Source organism: Sorex fumeus, unplaced genomic scaffold (genome assembly GCF_029834395.1).
Source record: "Sorex fumeus unplaced genomic scaffold, SorFum_2.1 ptg000044l, whole genome shotgun sequence".
In the NCBI taxonomy this organism is placed as follows: domain Eukaryota; kingdom Metazoa; phylum Chordata; class Mammalia; order Eulipotyphla; family Soricidae; genus Sorex; species Sorex fumeus.
This window is the reverse complement of record NW_026606101.1, coordinates 51,556,241-51,574,516: the sequence shown is the minus strand read 5'-3', so window position 1 is coordinate 51,574,516 and position 18,276 is coordinate 51,556,241. Positions and strand designations below refer to the sequence as shown.

General features: G+C 44.6%; 1 protein-coding gene across 3 annotated transcripts in view; it reads left to right on the top strand.

Moving 5' to 3' along the window:
* Nucleotides 1-18,276, top strand: part of IGF2BP2 (insulin like growth factor 2 mRNA binding protein 2) — a 180,019-nt gene that overhangs the window by 136,345 nt on the left and 25,398 nt on the right. For all 3 annotated transcript variants that reach the window (XM_056121577.1, XM_056121579.1, XM_056121578.1), the window contains exons 3-5: nucleotides 5,447-5,495; nucleotides 8,046-8,097; nucleotides 13,044-13,107. In XM_056121577.1, coding sequence (XP_055977552.1) covers nucleotides 5,447-5,495; nucleotides 8,046-8,097; nucleotides 13,044-13,107 — 165 coding nt within the window. The remainder of the gene's footprint in view (nucleotides 1-5,446; nucleotides 5,496-8,045; nucleotides 8,098-13,043; nucleotides 13,108-18,276) is intronic.

The window sequence follows — 18,276 nt, the reverse complement described above, 5'->3', positions numbered from 1 at the left end:
AAAGGTAGAATAGGAAATTTTTTTAAATATATTAATAGATTGGGAAATATGCTTTCATTAATGGTGTCTTCTATGGTTTTGATGTAGTTTCCTTACCTCTTTATCACTGAAATACTCAAGATCCTTGAGCAATTACCTTGCTATTCCTGAGGTTGCGTTTTATAACAAAATGCATTGTAATTGAGTTCTAACATCTTTTTGTTTTTGTTTTTGGACCATACTTGGCAGTGCTCAGGCTTATTTCTGGCTCTGAGCTCAGAGCTCTCTCCTGATGAAGGTTTGGAAGATCATATTTGGTGCCAGGGATTGAACGGAGCTCTGCTTTGTGCAAAGCCAGTGCCCTATTCTCTGTACTATAATCTGTCCCAAGTTCTAGTACCTTAATAAATATTAGTGGTATTTTTTAAAACTTTCAAGTTATTTTGAAATATATGTGGTAAAATATCTACTCTACTACCTTTCTAAGGGCACAGAACACACTGAGCAAATAGCTACAAGATAGTATTTTAATAAGACTATTGGCTGGAGCCATAGCACAGCTGGTAGGGCATTTGCCTTTCATGCGGCCAACCTGGCTGACCCAAGTTTGATTCCTCCGCCCCTCTCAGATAGGCCGGCAAGCTACCGAGAGAATCTCACCCGTATGGCAAAGCCTGGCTAGCTACCCGTGATGTGTTTGATATGCCAAACACAGTAATAACAAGTCTCAAAATGGAGGCGTTACTGGGCCCGCTCGAGCAAATCGATGAACAGTGGGAGGACAGTGCTACTGTGCAACAGTGCATCTTTTTTTGGTTTGTTTTGTTTTGGGACCATATCTGGCAGTGCTCAGGGGTTACTCCTGGCTCTGTGCTTAGGGATCACTCCTGGCAGGCTTGAGGCAACCATATGGGATGCAGGGAATTAAACTGGGGTCGACCTCAGAGAAGACAAATGCTCTGGCCTCTGTACTATCACTCCGGACTCCAGAGTTTAGCATCCTAACTTTTTTTCTGTTCTTCCAGAACTTTCTGAAAGACATCTATTTGCCATGAGTCAGCATTGATAGCAAATTTAAGGAGCACAACTTTCACCCATAGGAGTGTGGGATCCATCATCTCTATCACCAAAGAGCTATGTCATCCCACCCCCTTTTCCTCTGCAACCACCACAGTTGCACTGAGTCTGAGTTTATGTTGTTTTATTTACTTTATTGCCTTCACTATCGGTATCTCTCTTGAGTGAGACCGTCCAGGAACTGTCTTTCCCTTCCTTCTCCACTTAACTTAATTATCTCACTTTCCATGTAGTCCCAAAGGCACCATTTCATCCTGTTGGGCTTTTTTCCCCTTTCAACAAGAGAGTAGTTTTTCCATTACGTACCCATACGACAGCTTCTTTACCCAAGCATCTGTCGCTGGGCATTTACATTGCTTTCCTGTTTTGATTGTTGTGAATTAATTCAAATACTTGAACGTGGGGCCCAGATACTTCCTCATATTAGCACTTGATATTCTTCGGAGCTGTCTGGGAGTCCTGCCCCAGAACCATAGAGCAACATTCCGTTTTTATGCCTTCAGAAGGGAAGTCCGCAGCCTTTGCCTTCTCTCCTGCGGTGACCCAGAGCCTGGTGTTCCCCACACCCTGGGCAACACTTGCATTTTTCAGTCTTTTTGAGTCAGGCCATTGTCATGAGTGTGAGGTAATCACTTGTTGTGGCCTTGATGTCCATTTCCCTAACCAGAGGGATTGAGCTTATATCCAGGAGTCTGTGGGCCATTATTTTACCTTCTTCAGAGAAATGACTGTTCAAGTCTCTCGCATTTTTTTTTATTCTTTGCTACCTTTTCCATTGTTGAGTTACATGAGTTCTTTTATAGTTCGGATACCAATCCCTTGCAGGATGTATGACATACAAGTATCTTTTCTCCAGATGTATATTTTTTGTTATTGAGCTCTGCAAATACTTAATCTTTTTTTTTTTTTTTTACTTTTTGGGTCACACCCGGTGATGCACAAAGGTTACTCCTGGCAGTGCTCGGGGAACCATATGGGATACTGGGAATTGAACCCAGGTTGACCGCATGCAAGGCAAATGCCCTACCTGCTGTGTTGTTGCTCCAGCCCCAGTACTTTATCTTTGATATTAGCCCTTTAATGTCTGATGTGCAGATCTTTGCTCAAGTCTTTTGAAGAAACATACTTTTCTTTTAAATTTTTGCCTCATTTCTTTACCAGTGTAGAAGCCTTTCAGTTTGATGCGGTGCCATTTATTTCTGATGTAGGACCAATTTAATCCATAAATGCTCTCTTCTTGTTACAGATAGCCATGGTGAGTTTCTTGTGACCCTCTACATATGACTTCTTCCTTCTTTTTAAGTTTCTTTTTAACATTTGACAAAGTATATGGCTATCCTTTGATTTTCTTACTCATCTCCCTGTTGCGGGCTGGAGCGATAGCACAGCGGTAGGGCGTTTGCCTTGTAAGCAGCCGGCCAAGATGGCCGACCCAAGTTCGATTCCTCCACCCCTCTCAGAGAGCCTGACAAGCTACTGAGAGTATCTCGCCCGCATGGCAGAGCCTGGCAAGCTACCCGTGACGTATTCGATATGCCAGACACAGTAACAACAAGTCTCACGATGGAGACGTTACTGGGCCCGCTCGAGCAAATCGATGAACAACTGGAGGACCGTGACTGTGACCAATCTCCCTGTTGATGATGATTTAGATTGAGTAAGGTCTTTGCCTATTAAAAATATCAAAACCATCCTTTTTGTTTAAATCTCTTTATATTCATGTACAAGTTTATTCTAGTAAAATTTCAACCAGGAAACTATTAGCAGTTGGTGTCAATGCTTATACTTAAATACAGCAAAAATATTTTTCTCCAGAAATACTCTATTTCTTTTCCTGTTCTGATGAATTTCCTATGTCTAAATGAGCCCGTGGCATCGGTTAGATGTTCCATGTGGTCTTATGCAATGTCAGCACCAGATTTATTATGAATTCTTGCCAAAGGTACTATCATAAAAGAGGCTAAGTAGCATAGAGGTGGTGATTGTTTTGGATTCTTCGTTCTCCCATCCTATTCTGATGCAATATTAGAAATATTGCCGACTGGCTTGTATCAAGATTTAAACAGCCCTGGGACAGGTGAAGGCATTCTCAAATATATGAGGCAACACAATGGTGAAAGGGATCTAGAACAGAAAGGTCCCCTTGTTTCAGTAAAAACTGGAATCTTGGGGCTGGAGAGATAGCACAGAGGGTAGCGCGTTTGCCTTGCATGTGGCCAACCCAGGTTCAATTCCCAGCATCCCATATGGTCATCTGAGCACCGCCAGGGGTAATTCCTGAGTGCAGAACCAGGAGTAACCCCTGAGCATCAAGGTGGGACCCAAAAACAAAACAAAACAAAAAAATGGAATCTCCTAGTTCCTTTCTTGCCCAGTTTCCCCTCTCTCTCTCTGCCTGTATCCTTCTCTTGCTGTCTTTCCTTTTTCCTCTCTGCATGACTTTTACATTCCTTTCTAGGACTATTGGCCCGCAGTAGGTCAGGGAGATGTGGGTTTATATTGTCCCTATTTAGTACCTCTGACACCAAAAGAAGACGAAAAGTAATGGGGGGTACTAAAAGTAAAGTAATGTACCACACCAGGTGGTACACCCCTTTGTTGGAAACTCCCAGTCAGATATTGATGGGATTTTAGTGCCATTAAAAGACCTCTTTAATATTAAGTACCAGTTATGATTGACTTCAGAATTCAGCATGTTCCCAAATGTGAAAAATTCTTATTTCATCTACAGAATCTTTTATTTGTGACATTTCTGCTCTCATTTCTTCCTGTAATTTGTTGATAGTTTCTGTCATGTTACTGGATATCTGTCTGACTGTTTCATTGAGTTCATTGAACATCTTCATGACTTCATATCTGAATTCTTTCTCAGAGAGGTCCCTTAGGTGAGCAGCACCTACAGAGGCTTCTGGACTCTTTTCATCGTCCTCCCCATGTAGTGAGGATTTGCGTTGTTTCTTCATGTTGGTGTGTAGGTATGGGGACTAGGTTCCTTGGTATGGCTAAACCACCTGAGGCCGCATCAGCGTTGGCCCGCCTAAAATTAAGCCACGCCCACTTCTAATGAAGCCACGCCCACTTCTGAAAAGGCCACGCCCCCACGGGTACCTGGTGTGTGTGTGGAGGGAGTAAAGACTGGGTGGGGGAGAAGACCAGCACAGCTTGGGGGACGAAGAGGAAACCCAAATGTGAAAAATTCTTACACTCGCGTTTCTCTTTTCTAAGAATGCTTAAGTAAAAGCAAAGGGAAAAATTTCTGAATCATCTCTCTATCTCTCTATCTCTATCTCATGTCCCTTGGTTTGCATGAAAAAAAGTCTCTGGGGGAAAAAAGGCAGAAAAGGGCTCAAATTAGTAGGGGATGAACTGAGTACACGCGATTGAGTATACTCTGAAGCCTAAAGTAGCATGAGGGTACTTTTACCTACAGAGAGGATGCCCAGGATATTACTGGTAAATGAGAAAAACAAATGCAGAGATCGTAGGTGATGCAGACACTCCTGTGAAAGTGTGTGTAGGATGGGAGAAGCATGCTGAAAGTTGACTTTAGACCGAACTTGACTGCCACTCAGTGCCTCTTTTGCAAACCATAGCACCCAAAAGGAGAGAGAGAACAAAAGGGAATGCCCTGCCACAGAGGCAGGGTGGGATGGGGGAGGGGCGGGGAGGGATACTAGGATCCGTGGTGGTGGAAAATGGGCACTGGTGGAGGGATGGGTCATTGATCATTGTATAACTGAAACCTAAGCACAAAAATTTGTAACTCTGCAACTGTACCTCATGGTGTTTCACTAATAAAAATTAAAAAAAAAAAACAAAGAAAAATAAGATTATACAAGTATTAACTACAAGTACTTCTTGTGGGGAAGAGGCAGTAAGACTTTTCATAGTTTACCTTGGTAAATGTTTTTGAATGATGACTGCATGACGGGGAAATATTTCACGGTTGAGTAAGGAGTGGGTCCAGTCTGATGGGTGGAGGGGTCCTGGGTGACTGCACGGCCCATAGTGGAGTCTTGGTGTATGGATGGGATTGGGGGTGAGAGTGGGACCCTATATTAGAGCAGGCAGGTGATTGCTCTCTCATTAGCCCATGTGTGACCATTTACATTCTAAGTGCTTTAGGAAGGAATTGAAAAGGCAAGTCTGCCTATAAACTCTTGGTTAACTTGTGCAGACATCTTGGATCTGTTCTCAACTTTCTTCCGAAACTCACTGGACACTTCAAGCTAATTTTGCATTTTGCAACTTAGGACTGGAATTGATTCTCTTGCTGACAGTTCTGTGAGATGTGAGCTTAAGCTCAAATTGTTGCCTGCAGTTTGTATTTTTTTTTTAATGGTCTGTGTCCAGGAGGAAGTGTTAACAGTCAGTGCTTTTCTTTTGACAGGAGCAGAAAAATTCAGATTCGAAACATTCCTCCTCACCTGCAGTGGGAGGTAAGTCAGAGCCCCATTTGTGCTCGCTGTCGAGTGCTCTCTCCTTGGTGTACTTTCAGATTCCCTTTCCTGATAGTTTTCTCCCCGCGATGCTGTGGGTAGGGAGGATTTGGGTCTGTGTGGTACCTTCACGTGCCAGGCATGTGCCCCACGGCTTTGAACCTTATCCCTGGGCCCCTCATCTTACCAGTCTTGTCTCCCACGCAGTGCTCAAAGGGTCCTGAGGCCACTCGCAGCTGGGACCAGCAGGACCAAACCAAGGGGCGTTCAGGGGACCGGGCAGTGCCAGGGACCTTCAGCATCCTAGGCAGGCTCTGGCTTCCCAGATCCTAAACCCTTATTTTTGTTTTGTTTTGGGGCCATAGCTGGGGTGCTCAGGGGTTCTCCTGGCTCTACTTCAGGAATTCTTCCTTGCATATGTCGGCAGACATATGGGATGTCAGGGATTGAGCCTGGATTGGTTGCTGGAGGGAGAGTTCCCTACCCTCTGTACTGACTCTCTGGCCCCAGTTAATTCTGGAATGGGTCCACGGGACATTTCTTCCCTCTGAGTTCCCGTTCTCATTGAGGTATTAGCGATTCTCACTTTTCCTGCAGAGAGCTTCTGTGCTCATTCTCTCTTCTCTCTCTCTCTCTCTCTCTCTCTCTCTCTCTCTCTCTCTCTCTCTGTCTGTCTCCCCTCTTCTCTCCCTCTCTCCCTTTCTCTCTCTCTCTCCCTCTCCCTTTCCTCAGCTCGGCACCTGGATGTGGATGATCTGTCATAGCTCTCGCATCATATTTTTTCACCTTTTTTGTCCAGGAGGTGCAGTTTACAGTTTACCTCTTAAAATTTTGTCTTCTCAAACACTGATTGCCTACATAGAAATGGAAATAAAAGGTGTCCTTATTTATTTTATGTTTTAAAAATATGCCGATTCCTCCGCCCCTCTCAGAGAGCCCAGCAAGCTACCGAGAGTAGCAAGCTCTCCGTGACGTATTCGATATGCCAAACACAGTAACAACAAGTCTCACGATGGAGGCCCACGTTACTGGGCCCACTTGAGCAAATCGATGAATAACGGGAGGACCGTGAGTCTATGCTGTGCTGGGCTGGAGCAATAGCACAGCTGGTAAGGTGTTTGCCTTGCATGCAGCCGACCCAGGTTTGATTCCCAGCATCCCACATGGTCCCCCGAGCGTCGCCAGGAGTAATTCCTGAATTCAGAGCTAGGAGTAACCCCTGAGCATCACCGGGTGTGACCCAGAAGAGCAAAAAGAAAAAAAAATGCCATGCTATCATGCAAGACTAGAGACCATAACACAGGGCCTCACAGATGCTAGGTATGTGCAGAACCGGTTGAGCCATTAGCTTCAGCCCTAGTTTGTGATTTTTTGTATGTTTTTATTAAAGTTTTTTTTATCCTTAATTATAACTTTGGGGAAAAATAGATGGAAACCCAATAAAAATAGGATATTCTTTAGTCTGATCTGGTTTTAGTTTACTTTGAATTAATTGCTGTGAGTAAGCGTTAATATGTATTTTCAGAATTGCCCGCTTTTTGTAAACACGGGCCAGAGAGGTAGTACAGGAAGAAGACTGTGCCCAGTGCTGAGCTCGGTTCGATCCCTGAGCACAGAGCCAGCGTAGGCCCTGAGCACCTCCAGGTGTGCCCCAAACAACAAAAATAGGAGATTGCCAGAATAAAATAGAATCTAAGGAATGGCATTTTTTTTTCATTGTCTCATGTTTTATTACTCAACCCAAACAAAATCAATATAACCTTGAAGGAAATAATGTTTGAGGTTGTATTTTCATTAGTTTTCCTGAATTACACTTTTTTCTTGGGGGGCAGGGCGGGGGTCACACCCACTGATGTTACCCTGGCTCTGCACTCAGGAATTACTCCTGGTGATGCTTGGAGAATCATATGGGATGCCAGGGCTCGAACCCGGGTCGACTGCGTACAAGGCAATTGCCCTGTCTGCTGTACTATCACTGTGGCCCCTATTTTCATTACTTTAAAAAAAAACTTCTCATTAGAATTTCAGATACACACATTCTGTTGTTTTGTAAAGCCAGGAGAAAAAAAAAACTAGAGAAAAGCAGAAGCAAGGTGGTTCCGAGAAGATGGAAGCCTTGATCTGGACTCTGTGCCTCACTCAAGAGCAGTGAGATGCTTGCACCCATCGTGAATGTCTTTCTTTTCTTTTTTCTTTTTTTTTTTTCTGTTTGGCTTTTTGGATCAGTCCCAGTGATGCTCAGGAATCACTCCTGACAGTGCAGAGGTCTTTCTGAACATTCACCAAGACTGCAGTGCTGCTGCATCTCCTCTGAACAGATTTTGTGGGATCCAATAACAAATGAAGGTCCCTATGTATATTCAACTTGGTTTTTACCGGAAGACTTGAAATTCCAATTTATTACGATTATGCTTGCAGCTGTTCTTATTTTACTTTCATCATTGCTGTGGGATAAAAACCGTGTGTGTGTGTGTGTGTGTGTGTGTGTGTGTGTGTGTGTGTGTGCGCGTGCGCGCGCGCGAATTCTGACACTTGACCTTTCTTTTTCAGGTATTGGATGGACTCTTGGCTCAGTATGGGACAGTGGAGAACGTGGAGCAAGGTAATGAATGAGGAAATTAGTTCTTTGGAATTTTGAGAGGGATTGCTGTTACTTCTTTTAGACTGGGTCAACTCCAGGGAGAACCAGTGGTTCAGAAGCTTCACAGCAAGTTTCCAAGAGCACACGTTTGTTTTCTATTGTGTGGGGGAGTATCCTTATCTCCCTCTCTATCCATATTTTTCAGGTTATTTTTAGTATATTCCATACGATGCTTGAGCACTGGGCGAATAATTGTCAGGCTGGGTTAAACTTAACTCGCTAGGAAGAAATTAAATCGACGCTGTTCCTACCCCCTCTTTTATGCTTTGGCAGGAAAGTGACACATCCCTAATGCCTCGTCCCCTGAGGAGAATAATTTCCTACCCCAGAATCTCCTGAGAGGGCAGGTTCTAGGACTTACAGTTAGACTATAAAGCATATCTCTCTGGAAGAGGAACTCATAAACCTGTATTGTAAAAACAAGCATCCCTGTGTGATTTTTGTGTGCAGCCAAGTTTAAGAGCACTGTCTTCGGAACAGTGCTGTGAATGCTCAGAAAATACACACACTTCTTCCTGTCGTTCGCATTTTTGAACCATGAACACTGATTTTTATTTATTTTTTTTGAAATGTAATGTTGTTTATTTTTTTAAATAAATTTATTTATTTATTGAATCACTGTGGGAAAAGTTACAAAGCTTTCAGGTTTAAGTTCTCGGTCATGCAATCATCAAACACATTTCCCTTCACCAGTGCTTATATTTCACCACCAGGAACCCCAATATACCCCCTTCCCCAACCCTCCCAATGCCTGCGAGGCAAATGAATTCTAGTTAACACTCTATCTACTTTGACTAGATTCATTGTTTCGACAAAAGATGCACCACTATTATTTAGAGTTTACACCCCAAAATCCGACCTGCTGAAAAGGCATTGTGAAATAATTTGTTTTCTATAACGGGTTACAAGAGGCAAATGATTCTGGATTTCTGATATTTTACTTACTAAGCCTGGAAGTATTTCTGCAGAGAGCCAGATAATTATGAAATTGGTTTCTGTGGCTCTGGAGCCATGGCCGTGCCAGAGAGCCGCTCGTGGGGGGCAACTCGTGACCTCGGTAGGGCGTGAAGGGCGAGCCGGGAACGCCCCCCTCCCCATGAGGTTTCAGTCACCCCATCACGAACAGCTCATACCTGGCGTTCCAAAAAGCTCCGAGGTGGCTGCCATCTTGCTTTTGAGAGGGGAGAAGCAACACTGTGATTTTTAAAAGGAAACAAAAGGCAGCTAAAGTGAATAACTTAAGGAACTCCTTTGTTTTTTTATGATGCACAGGAGTTACTCCTGTCTCTGCACTCAAGAATTACTCCTGGCGGTGCTCAGGGGACCATATGGGATCCTGGGAATCGAACCCCAGTCAGCTGCATGCAAGGCAAATGCTCTACCCGCTGCGCTATCGCTTTAGCCCCAGAGCTCCTTATGATTGCTAGAAAAGTAGGTTCCATGGACCAGAGCGATAGTACAGCGGGCAGGGCGCCTTGCATGCAGATGACCTGGGTTCAATCTCTGACATATGGACGCCCAAGACCCAGGAGTGATTCCCGAGTGCAGAGCCAGGAATAACCCCTGACACCACTAGGTGTGACTCAAAAACCCCAAAGAAAAGTAGGCTCCAAGCTCTTGATAACACAAGGCTCGTCAAGATATGTGATGAAAGTGATTTTTGTGTTGGTTTGAAAAGCAGAATGTGAATTTAGGCACTTGCTGTCTGTGAGCCCTTGGAGAGGCACTTAACTTCATTCTATTTTCACGTGTGTGCAATGGGAAGATTAGATTCTTCCTTCCTCTGTCATCAGATAGTCGAGACTTACGGAGGGAGCCCAGACCAGTAGACAGTGAAGTCATTCATAGTCTTGGCTAATTAAGGTGCAGTTAGCAAGGATCGCAGGGAACCTGTTTTCTCACAGGTAATCTGTTCTATCTGCCAGTATAATTAATGTAATAGTTTAAAACAGTAATTATTCGGCTGTTCTCCACTCCATGGATATTAAAAATATTATTATTTAGTTTCATGCTGTTGACTGCCCAGACTCAAAGGTGATGGGAAAATGCTCAGCAGGAAGATGTGATTTATAGGGATTCTTTTTCTCATTTCTTGTCATTTCCCTCAATGTGGAAGAGAAGACATTCTCGGTGGGTTTGGCAGGAGTAGGAAGAAGGTCCAACAGACATGAACCTGTAGCGGTAACTAGTAATACCAGAGTCTAAGTTGAGGGCAGTACTAGCGAGAGAGGAATTTTCTGGTTCTCAGTTTCCAGTCGGGGCCCTGCTGCTGCACAGCCGCTGAAAAGAAATGGTGCTTGAGGCCAGAGCGGTAGGACAGCGGGTAGGGCATTTGCCTTGCATGCTGCTGACCCGGATTCAATCCCTGGCATCCCATATGGTCCCTCAAGCACCGCCAGGAGTGATTCCTGAATGCAGAAGTGCAGAGCCAGGAGTATGACTGAGCATCGCTAGGTGTGACCCAAAAAGCGGGGAAAAAAAAAAGGAAAGAAAGAAATGGTGGGTTTTTGTTTCTTTGTGCTTCCCAGCTGATCCTTGATGTGGCAGAAAACCTATTTCTTTTGTTTTTGAAGACACTCCATGAGCTCTCATGTCAAATGAAATAAATTAGTTGAATGGAGTCCGGGTCTTTCCCAAATCAAGTAACTGTTTGATTTCCAAAAGACAAGCATCGCTGAAGACTAGTGGGTTCAGACCCAGCCCTTTCTCCCTCGCTGGGCATCTGTGGCCTCATCCCTTTCACTAGAAAGCAGCAAATATGAAAGCTCTGTGTAGCACGTGTGTGTCGGCACGGAGAGGTTGTGGGCTGCACTTTGTCTCATCTGCACTGTGAGGACTCTTCTGGCTAAGTGTGAGTGAGAGGATCCAATACTCTGGAAAGAGGTGCCCCAATTTTGTGTGTGTGTGTGTGTGTGTGTGTGTGTGTGTGTGTGTGTGTGGTGGGGCAGGCTCTGAGTGTGACCTGAAATCTCTGGATTTCCTTCCTGAGGCTCATCTATTCCCTCCCTGTATAGGTAGGTTGTAACCACTGGATGTTATTGGATAATCAATATTATCAACAGTGGTTTGTGACCTTTTTGAGGGCTGGAGCAATAGCACAGCGGTAGGGCGTTTGCCTTGCGCGCAGCCAGCCCGGCCAACCTGGATTCAATTCTTTCGCCCCTCTTGGAGAGCCCGGCAGGCTACTGAGAGTCTCTTGCCCACACGGCAAAGCCTGGCAAGCTACCCATGACGTATTCAATATGCCAAACACAGTAACAACAAGTCTCACAATGGAGACGTTACTGGGCCCGCTCAAGCAAATCGATGAACAACGGGAGGACTGTGACTGTGACCGTGATATCCAGAAAAAAAAAAAATCTGTCAATTTTCATCATTTGCTGTGGTTGGGGGTGAATTTCCTGAAGCCAGAATATGGAACCAAGATTAAGAATCCTTACCAAGGTTTTATTACTTTGCAAAGAAACTTTATTATGGATTTCTTGAATTATCTTTGATTCGTGTTGTTAACTCCTGGTAGCTTAAATGTTTGAAAGGAGGGATTTGAGTGAGCTATATCCATATCTGCTTGTGCTGGGAAAAACAGTATTTTTAGATTAAACTTGCTAGGTGGATTAAGAAAGGGGTTTTTTGTTATTTAAATTTGTTTTGAACTTCTGAGTTTGGAAGGAGCAGCGATCAATTATGAACCAAGATAACTACTCCCAAGAGTGATTCCTTATAGGCCAGTCTTATGTGTTTTCTTGAGTTGTATGTGTTGGAATTGTCCATTTTCTTATCATACGCAGTTAGTAGATTTAACTCATAAAAACCACGTATCTTGATGTGCCCGTGTTATCAAGAACCTGAAGCTTACTTTTCTTTTGGTTTTTGAGCCACAGCTGGTGGTGCTCAGGGGTTACTCCTGGCTCTGCACTTGGGAATCACTCCTGGTGGTCTTAGGGGTCTAGCTGAGGAATTGAAAAGGAAAATAATTAAAAGTTCAACCTTTTCAATGAATGAGGAATTAAAACATTGTCTTACATTTTATACGTGGATAAATTACTTCAGAGGGTAAGATGCTTATTTTGCATGTGACTGACCCAGGTTTGATTGCCTGTACCATATACAGTGGCCTGAGCACAAAACCAGGAGTAATGCCTGAGCACATCTGGGTATGGGGGGAAAAAAAAAGAGAAAATCATAATTAAAGTCTTACTTTGATAATGATGATCAGCAAACTGGTACCAACATCCAAAAGAGTAATCTGAAAATAGCATTTTTTAAAGCATCATGTTTTCTTTCTTTTTATTCTTTTTATTTTTTTTTTTCCTTTTTGGGTCACACCTGGCTATGCACAGGGATTGCTCCTGGGGATGCTTGGGGGATCATATGGGATGTGCTGGGAATCAAACCCGGGTCAGCCATGTGCAAGGAAAACACCCAACCCACTGTGCTATCACTCCAGCACCTCATCATGTTTTCTTATAATTTTCATCAGTGATGGTAACCTTAAAGTAATTCAAAACAATACTAACCACGGGACTGCAACAAAGATGATTTTTTAAGGCAAATATTCCAAAACTATTTAGATGAGCAAGTACTAGGAACAGCCCCTCTGTCAATCATTAAGCATGGGTAGGCAAAAACATGGCACATGTATTTCTGGCAGTTTTATGTAGGCACGAAAGTGAAACACATGAAGAACATGAGAAAGTTTATAAAGTAAAAAATAGCTTCCAGCCGCATATGTGATAAGTCACAAAATGTGTGCACACAGTTTTCTATGAATTTCTCTGAAAACATGCCAATAAAGGGAGCGATTCAGATTACGGTAGGGTGGTCTGTTCTCTCCTTTCTCTCTTAGAGGGAGCCCCAGGTGGCAGCTGCTTTTTCTATGACAATGTGTTTTTTATCTCTTTTTCTAGTCAACACAGATACAGAAACTGCCGTGGTCAACGTCACGTATGCAACCAGAGAAGAAGCAAAAATGTAAGTGGGTCTGGGCTTCTTCCTCTGATTCTTTGAGGGTCGCCTTTGGATTTCACCGAGTCCTGTTTGTTCATCAAATCTCACAACTTTGTAACTGTATATCTCAAGGTGGTTCAATTAAAAAAAATGTTTAACTCACCCCCCAAATGAGTAAAATAAAATGTTTTCACTAGGGGGTGTGTGTGTGGGAGAAATCCTGGGGGAAGAGACAGTGCTCGATGGGGTATGCTACCCCAGGCCCCCACCACTCTCCCTCTGCCGGGTCAGTGACACTCCAAGGCATTAGCTCCAGGACTGTGCAGGTGTGGAGCCTACTACTGTGCTGAGCCTTGGTCACGGAATCAAGGTGGAAGCTGTACCTTGGCGTGTCCAGGGCCGCAGTGCTGGAACATTCCCCATGGACTCCCTTTGGCCAGCTACTGGGCATTGTGTCCACCTGGAGCTTCGTCTGTGTGCCGTGAGGAGGAGCACAACCCTCTTTCCATCCACCCGGTGAATGGGCGCAAGGCCGCTGCCTTTTCCTCCCTGTAAATGAGGCCCCAGCTTTGTGACTTCAGCTGCAGGGAGAAGTTCTCCGACATTCGGTCACACACCTCCTTGACTGGATTTCCCTAGGAAACAGTATTCTGGGGGCTGGACTGATAGTAAACGAGCGGGACGTTTGCCTTGCATGTGGCCAACCCTGGTTCAATCCCTGGTATCCCATATAGTTCTCCTGAGCTCTCCAGGAGCGAACCCCGAGTATAGTGACAGTAGTAAGCCCTGAGCACCACAGGTGTGGTCCTAAAAATAAAGACCAATAAACAAAACCGATGTTCTGTAATGCTTGAGTGATGGTTAACCTGAGTTTGACTTTTAGCTGACATAGGATTTGAGGGTTGTTGTTTGGGGACAGGGGATTGTTTTGGTGGAGAGGGGGCATCCCTGGTGGTACTAGGGGGTCCTGGAGCTACTCCTGGTGATAGTTGGCCCAAGATGTGGTTCTGACCATTTTGGTACCGAGCATGGGTCTCCAAATGGCATGTTCCTCAGGCCCGGTGATGCCGAGGGCTGGGGGCATACTCGGCTGGCATTCAATCTCGGGAACTCACCCATGTGGTCCCATTTCTTTGAACTTCCTCTTCGTCCTAAAATAGTTTCCTTCCTAAAATTATTTTCATTGGTTTCGGGGCCGCACCCAGTGTCTTCTAGTCGTATTCCTGGCTCTGTGCTCAGAGATCATTCCTGGCATTGCTGGGGGAGACCATATGTGGTACCAGGGATCGAACCCAGGTTTTCTGTGTACAAGGCAAGTCCCTTATTTGCTGTACTATCTCTCCAGGCGCGAAACAATGTTCTGCTGGTAGGAGGTCTGTGTGGAGCCTTCCAAGACAGTATAATTAGAATTATGAGCCCATGCGGTCATGTTTTATGAATGAGCATAGCTGTGCTTATAATCCATCCCAGGATTATAGTCTTATTTCTTTTTCAAGATCTCAGCTCACATAAAAACATACTTCTCGCCATCAGTCCTAGAAAAACATGCATTGCATTTTTTGCATGGAAGAAAATTGTACTTAATTTTCTGCTGTGTGAGCTCGAGATCAATAGTCGACCCATACGATTTTGGTCTGGCTGCCACTTCAGTGGAACCTCTATACAAACTGACTGAATTCCAGAGGTGCTGCTTTGTAATGAATTAACAAACATTAACTCAGTAGAATAGTGTAGATCCTGCCAAAACCCCAGGGCCTCACACATATGAGACAAGCACTCTGCCACTGAACTCCATACTTAGCTTCATGTGTAATTTTTTTAATTGAATCACAGTTGAGAGGCACAGTTATAAAGTTGTTCATGGTTTTATTTCAGTCCTAAAATGTTCCAGCACCTGTCCCCTCATGAGTGTACATTTCTCACCACCAATGTCCCCTGTTGCCCTCTCCCCCACCCCCCACCCCCAGCCTCTATGGCAGGCACTTTTCCTTCCGTCCTCCCTCCCTCCCTTTCCCTCCCCCTCTCTTTCTCCCTCCCTCCCTCCCTCCCTCCCTCCCTCTTTTTGGGCATTATGGTTTGCAGTACAAATACTTAAAGGTTCTCATGTAGATCCCTTTGCATACTTTCAACACTCAGTCCTTGTCCAGAGGGATCATTTGCAGCTAATATTGTCATGTGTCATTTTATAAAAGAAAGCATGTGATGCCATTTATTCCTATCATATTGATAAGTATTTTTAAATGACAACATTCTGCAGCATTTCCAGGAGCGGGAGAGTTCCTGATGCTATTGGGATCTCGCGTGTTCTCTGGCCCAGCAGTTTACTGGAGGCAGAGCAGTTACTGCGGAGACGCCACCTGTGGTCGAGTGGGTGCTGCCTGCTGACCTCACACCCGATAGGCCAGCCTCACAAGGCCTAGAATCCCTCAGCAAAAGCTTCTTACAAGTGTTGGTGTAAAGTTGGGCTTAGTTATTCCTCCTTTTAACTGCAAAATTCAGACGTAAGAACAAAATTCGTTTCAGGCCAGAGCGATGGTGCAGCAGGTGGGGTGCTTGCCTGGCACGCAAGGTTTGATCTCCGGCCCCCAGTGTGACTCACTTCCCCGAGTCCACCAGGAGTGATCCTTGAGCGCAGAGCCAGGAGTAAGCCCTGAGCAGCGCAGGGTGGGGCCTCCCAAAATTTTGGTTTCCAAAAAGGATCCAAACTAGTAGAATGTTAAATAGTAAAATAGCAGAAACTATTGTCAGTAAATTGCAGATATTTAATGGCTTAAATGTCAAGAGAATTAACGTCCATAACAGTGTGTGTGTCTCTGTGTGTCCAAGAAAGTTTTTATTGAAAGTTAGCTATGAGTTTAGAAGCCGGCCTCACATGCTGGGGGGGAAAGGCAGCTCAGATAGAGAAGGGACCACCAAGTGAAGGGTGCTAGGAGGGCCCCCTTGGGATGGGAGATGTGTGCTGAAAGCAGACTACAGACCAAACACGATGGCCATTTAATACCTCTATTGCAAACAACAACACCCAAAAGGAGAGAGAGCAAAAGGGAATGCTCTGCCACAGAGGCAGGGTGGGGTGAGAGGAACAGGGTGGGGGTGGTGGGAGGGATGCTGGGACCATCGGTGGTGGAAAATGGGCACTGGTGGAGAGATGGATAGTTGATCATAGTATGACTGAAACGCAAGAACGAAAGTTTGTAAGTCTGTAACTGTACCTCATGGTGATTCATTAATAATTTTTTTAAAAAAATACAAAAAGAAGATGTATATGTTCACATGTGTAGAAATAGAATTTCAATGTGTTTTTATGAAGAAAGATAATAGAACAAATTTGCAATTAAATGCTTCAAGTAAAATAAAGTCATTAGTTTATTTAAAAATAAAATAAAAAGCCAAAAGAGAAAGAGAGAGAGAGAGAGAGAGAGAGAGAGAGAGAGAGAAAGAAAGAAAGAAAGAAAGAAAGAAAGAAAGAAAGCTGTGAGGGGAACGAAAGGGAGAAGTTTGTGTTTGAGAGAGAACATAGGCTTCTCCAGAGCGCAACGCTAGGCAAGCACAGAGACAAACGAGATGTGTGTTCAGGGAAAACAGAGACTTAGAGAGCAAGCCGGATGAACCCTTTTAGGAGTTCGAGAGGCCAGGGAAATGGCTCATCAAGCTGGACACAGGCTCTGCACGCAGGAGGCCCAAGTCTGATTCCCCATTGCCTTGGGAATGATCCCCATGCATCAAGCCGGGAGTAGCCCCCAAGCACATTGAGTGTGCCCTCCCCAGTACTCACCCCCCTCAAAAAAAAAATAGCACTGTATAGCACTGTCCTCCCATTGTTTATTGATTTGCTCAAGTGGGCTCAGTAACGTCTCCATTGTGAGACTTTTATTACTGTGTTTGGCATATCAAATATGTCACGGGTAGCTTGCCAGGCTTTGTGGTGCGGGGGGGGGGGGGGGGGGGGATACTCTCGGTAGCTTGCCGGGCTCTTGGAGATGGGTGGAGGAATCGAACCCGGCTTGGCCGGGCTGGCTGTGCGCAAAGCAAACGCCCTACCAAAAATCCTGGGGTTAAAAAAAAAAAAAGCAAAGCTAGAAAATAAGATCAGGGTTGGAACCCAGTGGCCATTTCTTGCATGTTTAAGGCCTTCCGTTTCACCCCCATCATCGCAAATCAAAAGAAAAGTTAGAAAACAATATAATTCATTTTTTAAAAAATAAATAACCTGATTGTATAATTAAGAAAACTCGAGGAGTTTTCATGTGTGTGATTCCCTCTGAATTTTTAGTGATGTGCATATGATTCAAAGGAGGAAAACCCAAACATAAGTTGATACTGATTTTAAAAAGAAAAAAAAAGCTTTTTGGTGGAGCAGACATTTGTGATAAAAAAATCAGAGGCAGAAGTCTCAGCAGCAGTGACCAGCACAGGGCGCCTCAGTCTTATGTGACATCACTGTGAGGCAGTACACTGATCACAGATGGCCTCATTCATTTAAGATTTGATAATTCCAGGGCTGGAGCCATAGCACAGCGCTTAGGGTGTTTGCGTTGCATGTGGCTGACCCAGGTTCGATTCCCAGCATCCCATATGGTCCCCCGAGCACCACCAGGAGTGATTCTTGAGGGCAGAGCCAGGAGGAACCCCTGTGCACCTCCAGGTGTGACCCAAAAAAGCAAAAAAAAAAAAAAAAAGAGAGAGAAAGAAAAGAAAGGAATGAATTTTGACTGTGCCTCAGGGGGGCAGGCTGGGGTGCTGGGTGGGAAACGGGGGACATTAGTGGAGGGAAGGTCACTCTTGTGGTGGGATCGGCATTGGAATGTTTAATGCCTAAAACAATGCTCTAGGGACAGTTGGCAGTTGGGTAAAGCACGGGGTTGCACTAAAAATTAAAAAAAAAAAACGCTGTCCTCCCGTTATTCATCAATTTGCTCGAGGGGGCTAGTAATGTCTCCATTTTGAGACTTCTTGTTAACTGTGTTTGGTGTATTCGATACCCTGTGGTATCGAATACACCACAGGGAGCTTGCCAGGCTTTGCCGTGCGGGCAAGATACTCTTGGTAGCTTGCCAGGCTCTCCGAGAGGGGTGGAGGAATCGAACCCCACTCAGCTGGGCTGGCTGTGCGCAAGGCAAACGCCCTATCGCTATGCTATCGCTCCAGCCCTTAAAAAAAATGGAAGGGAGAAACCAGAAGCAGATGAATGCA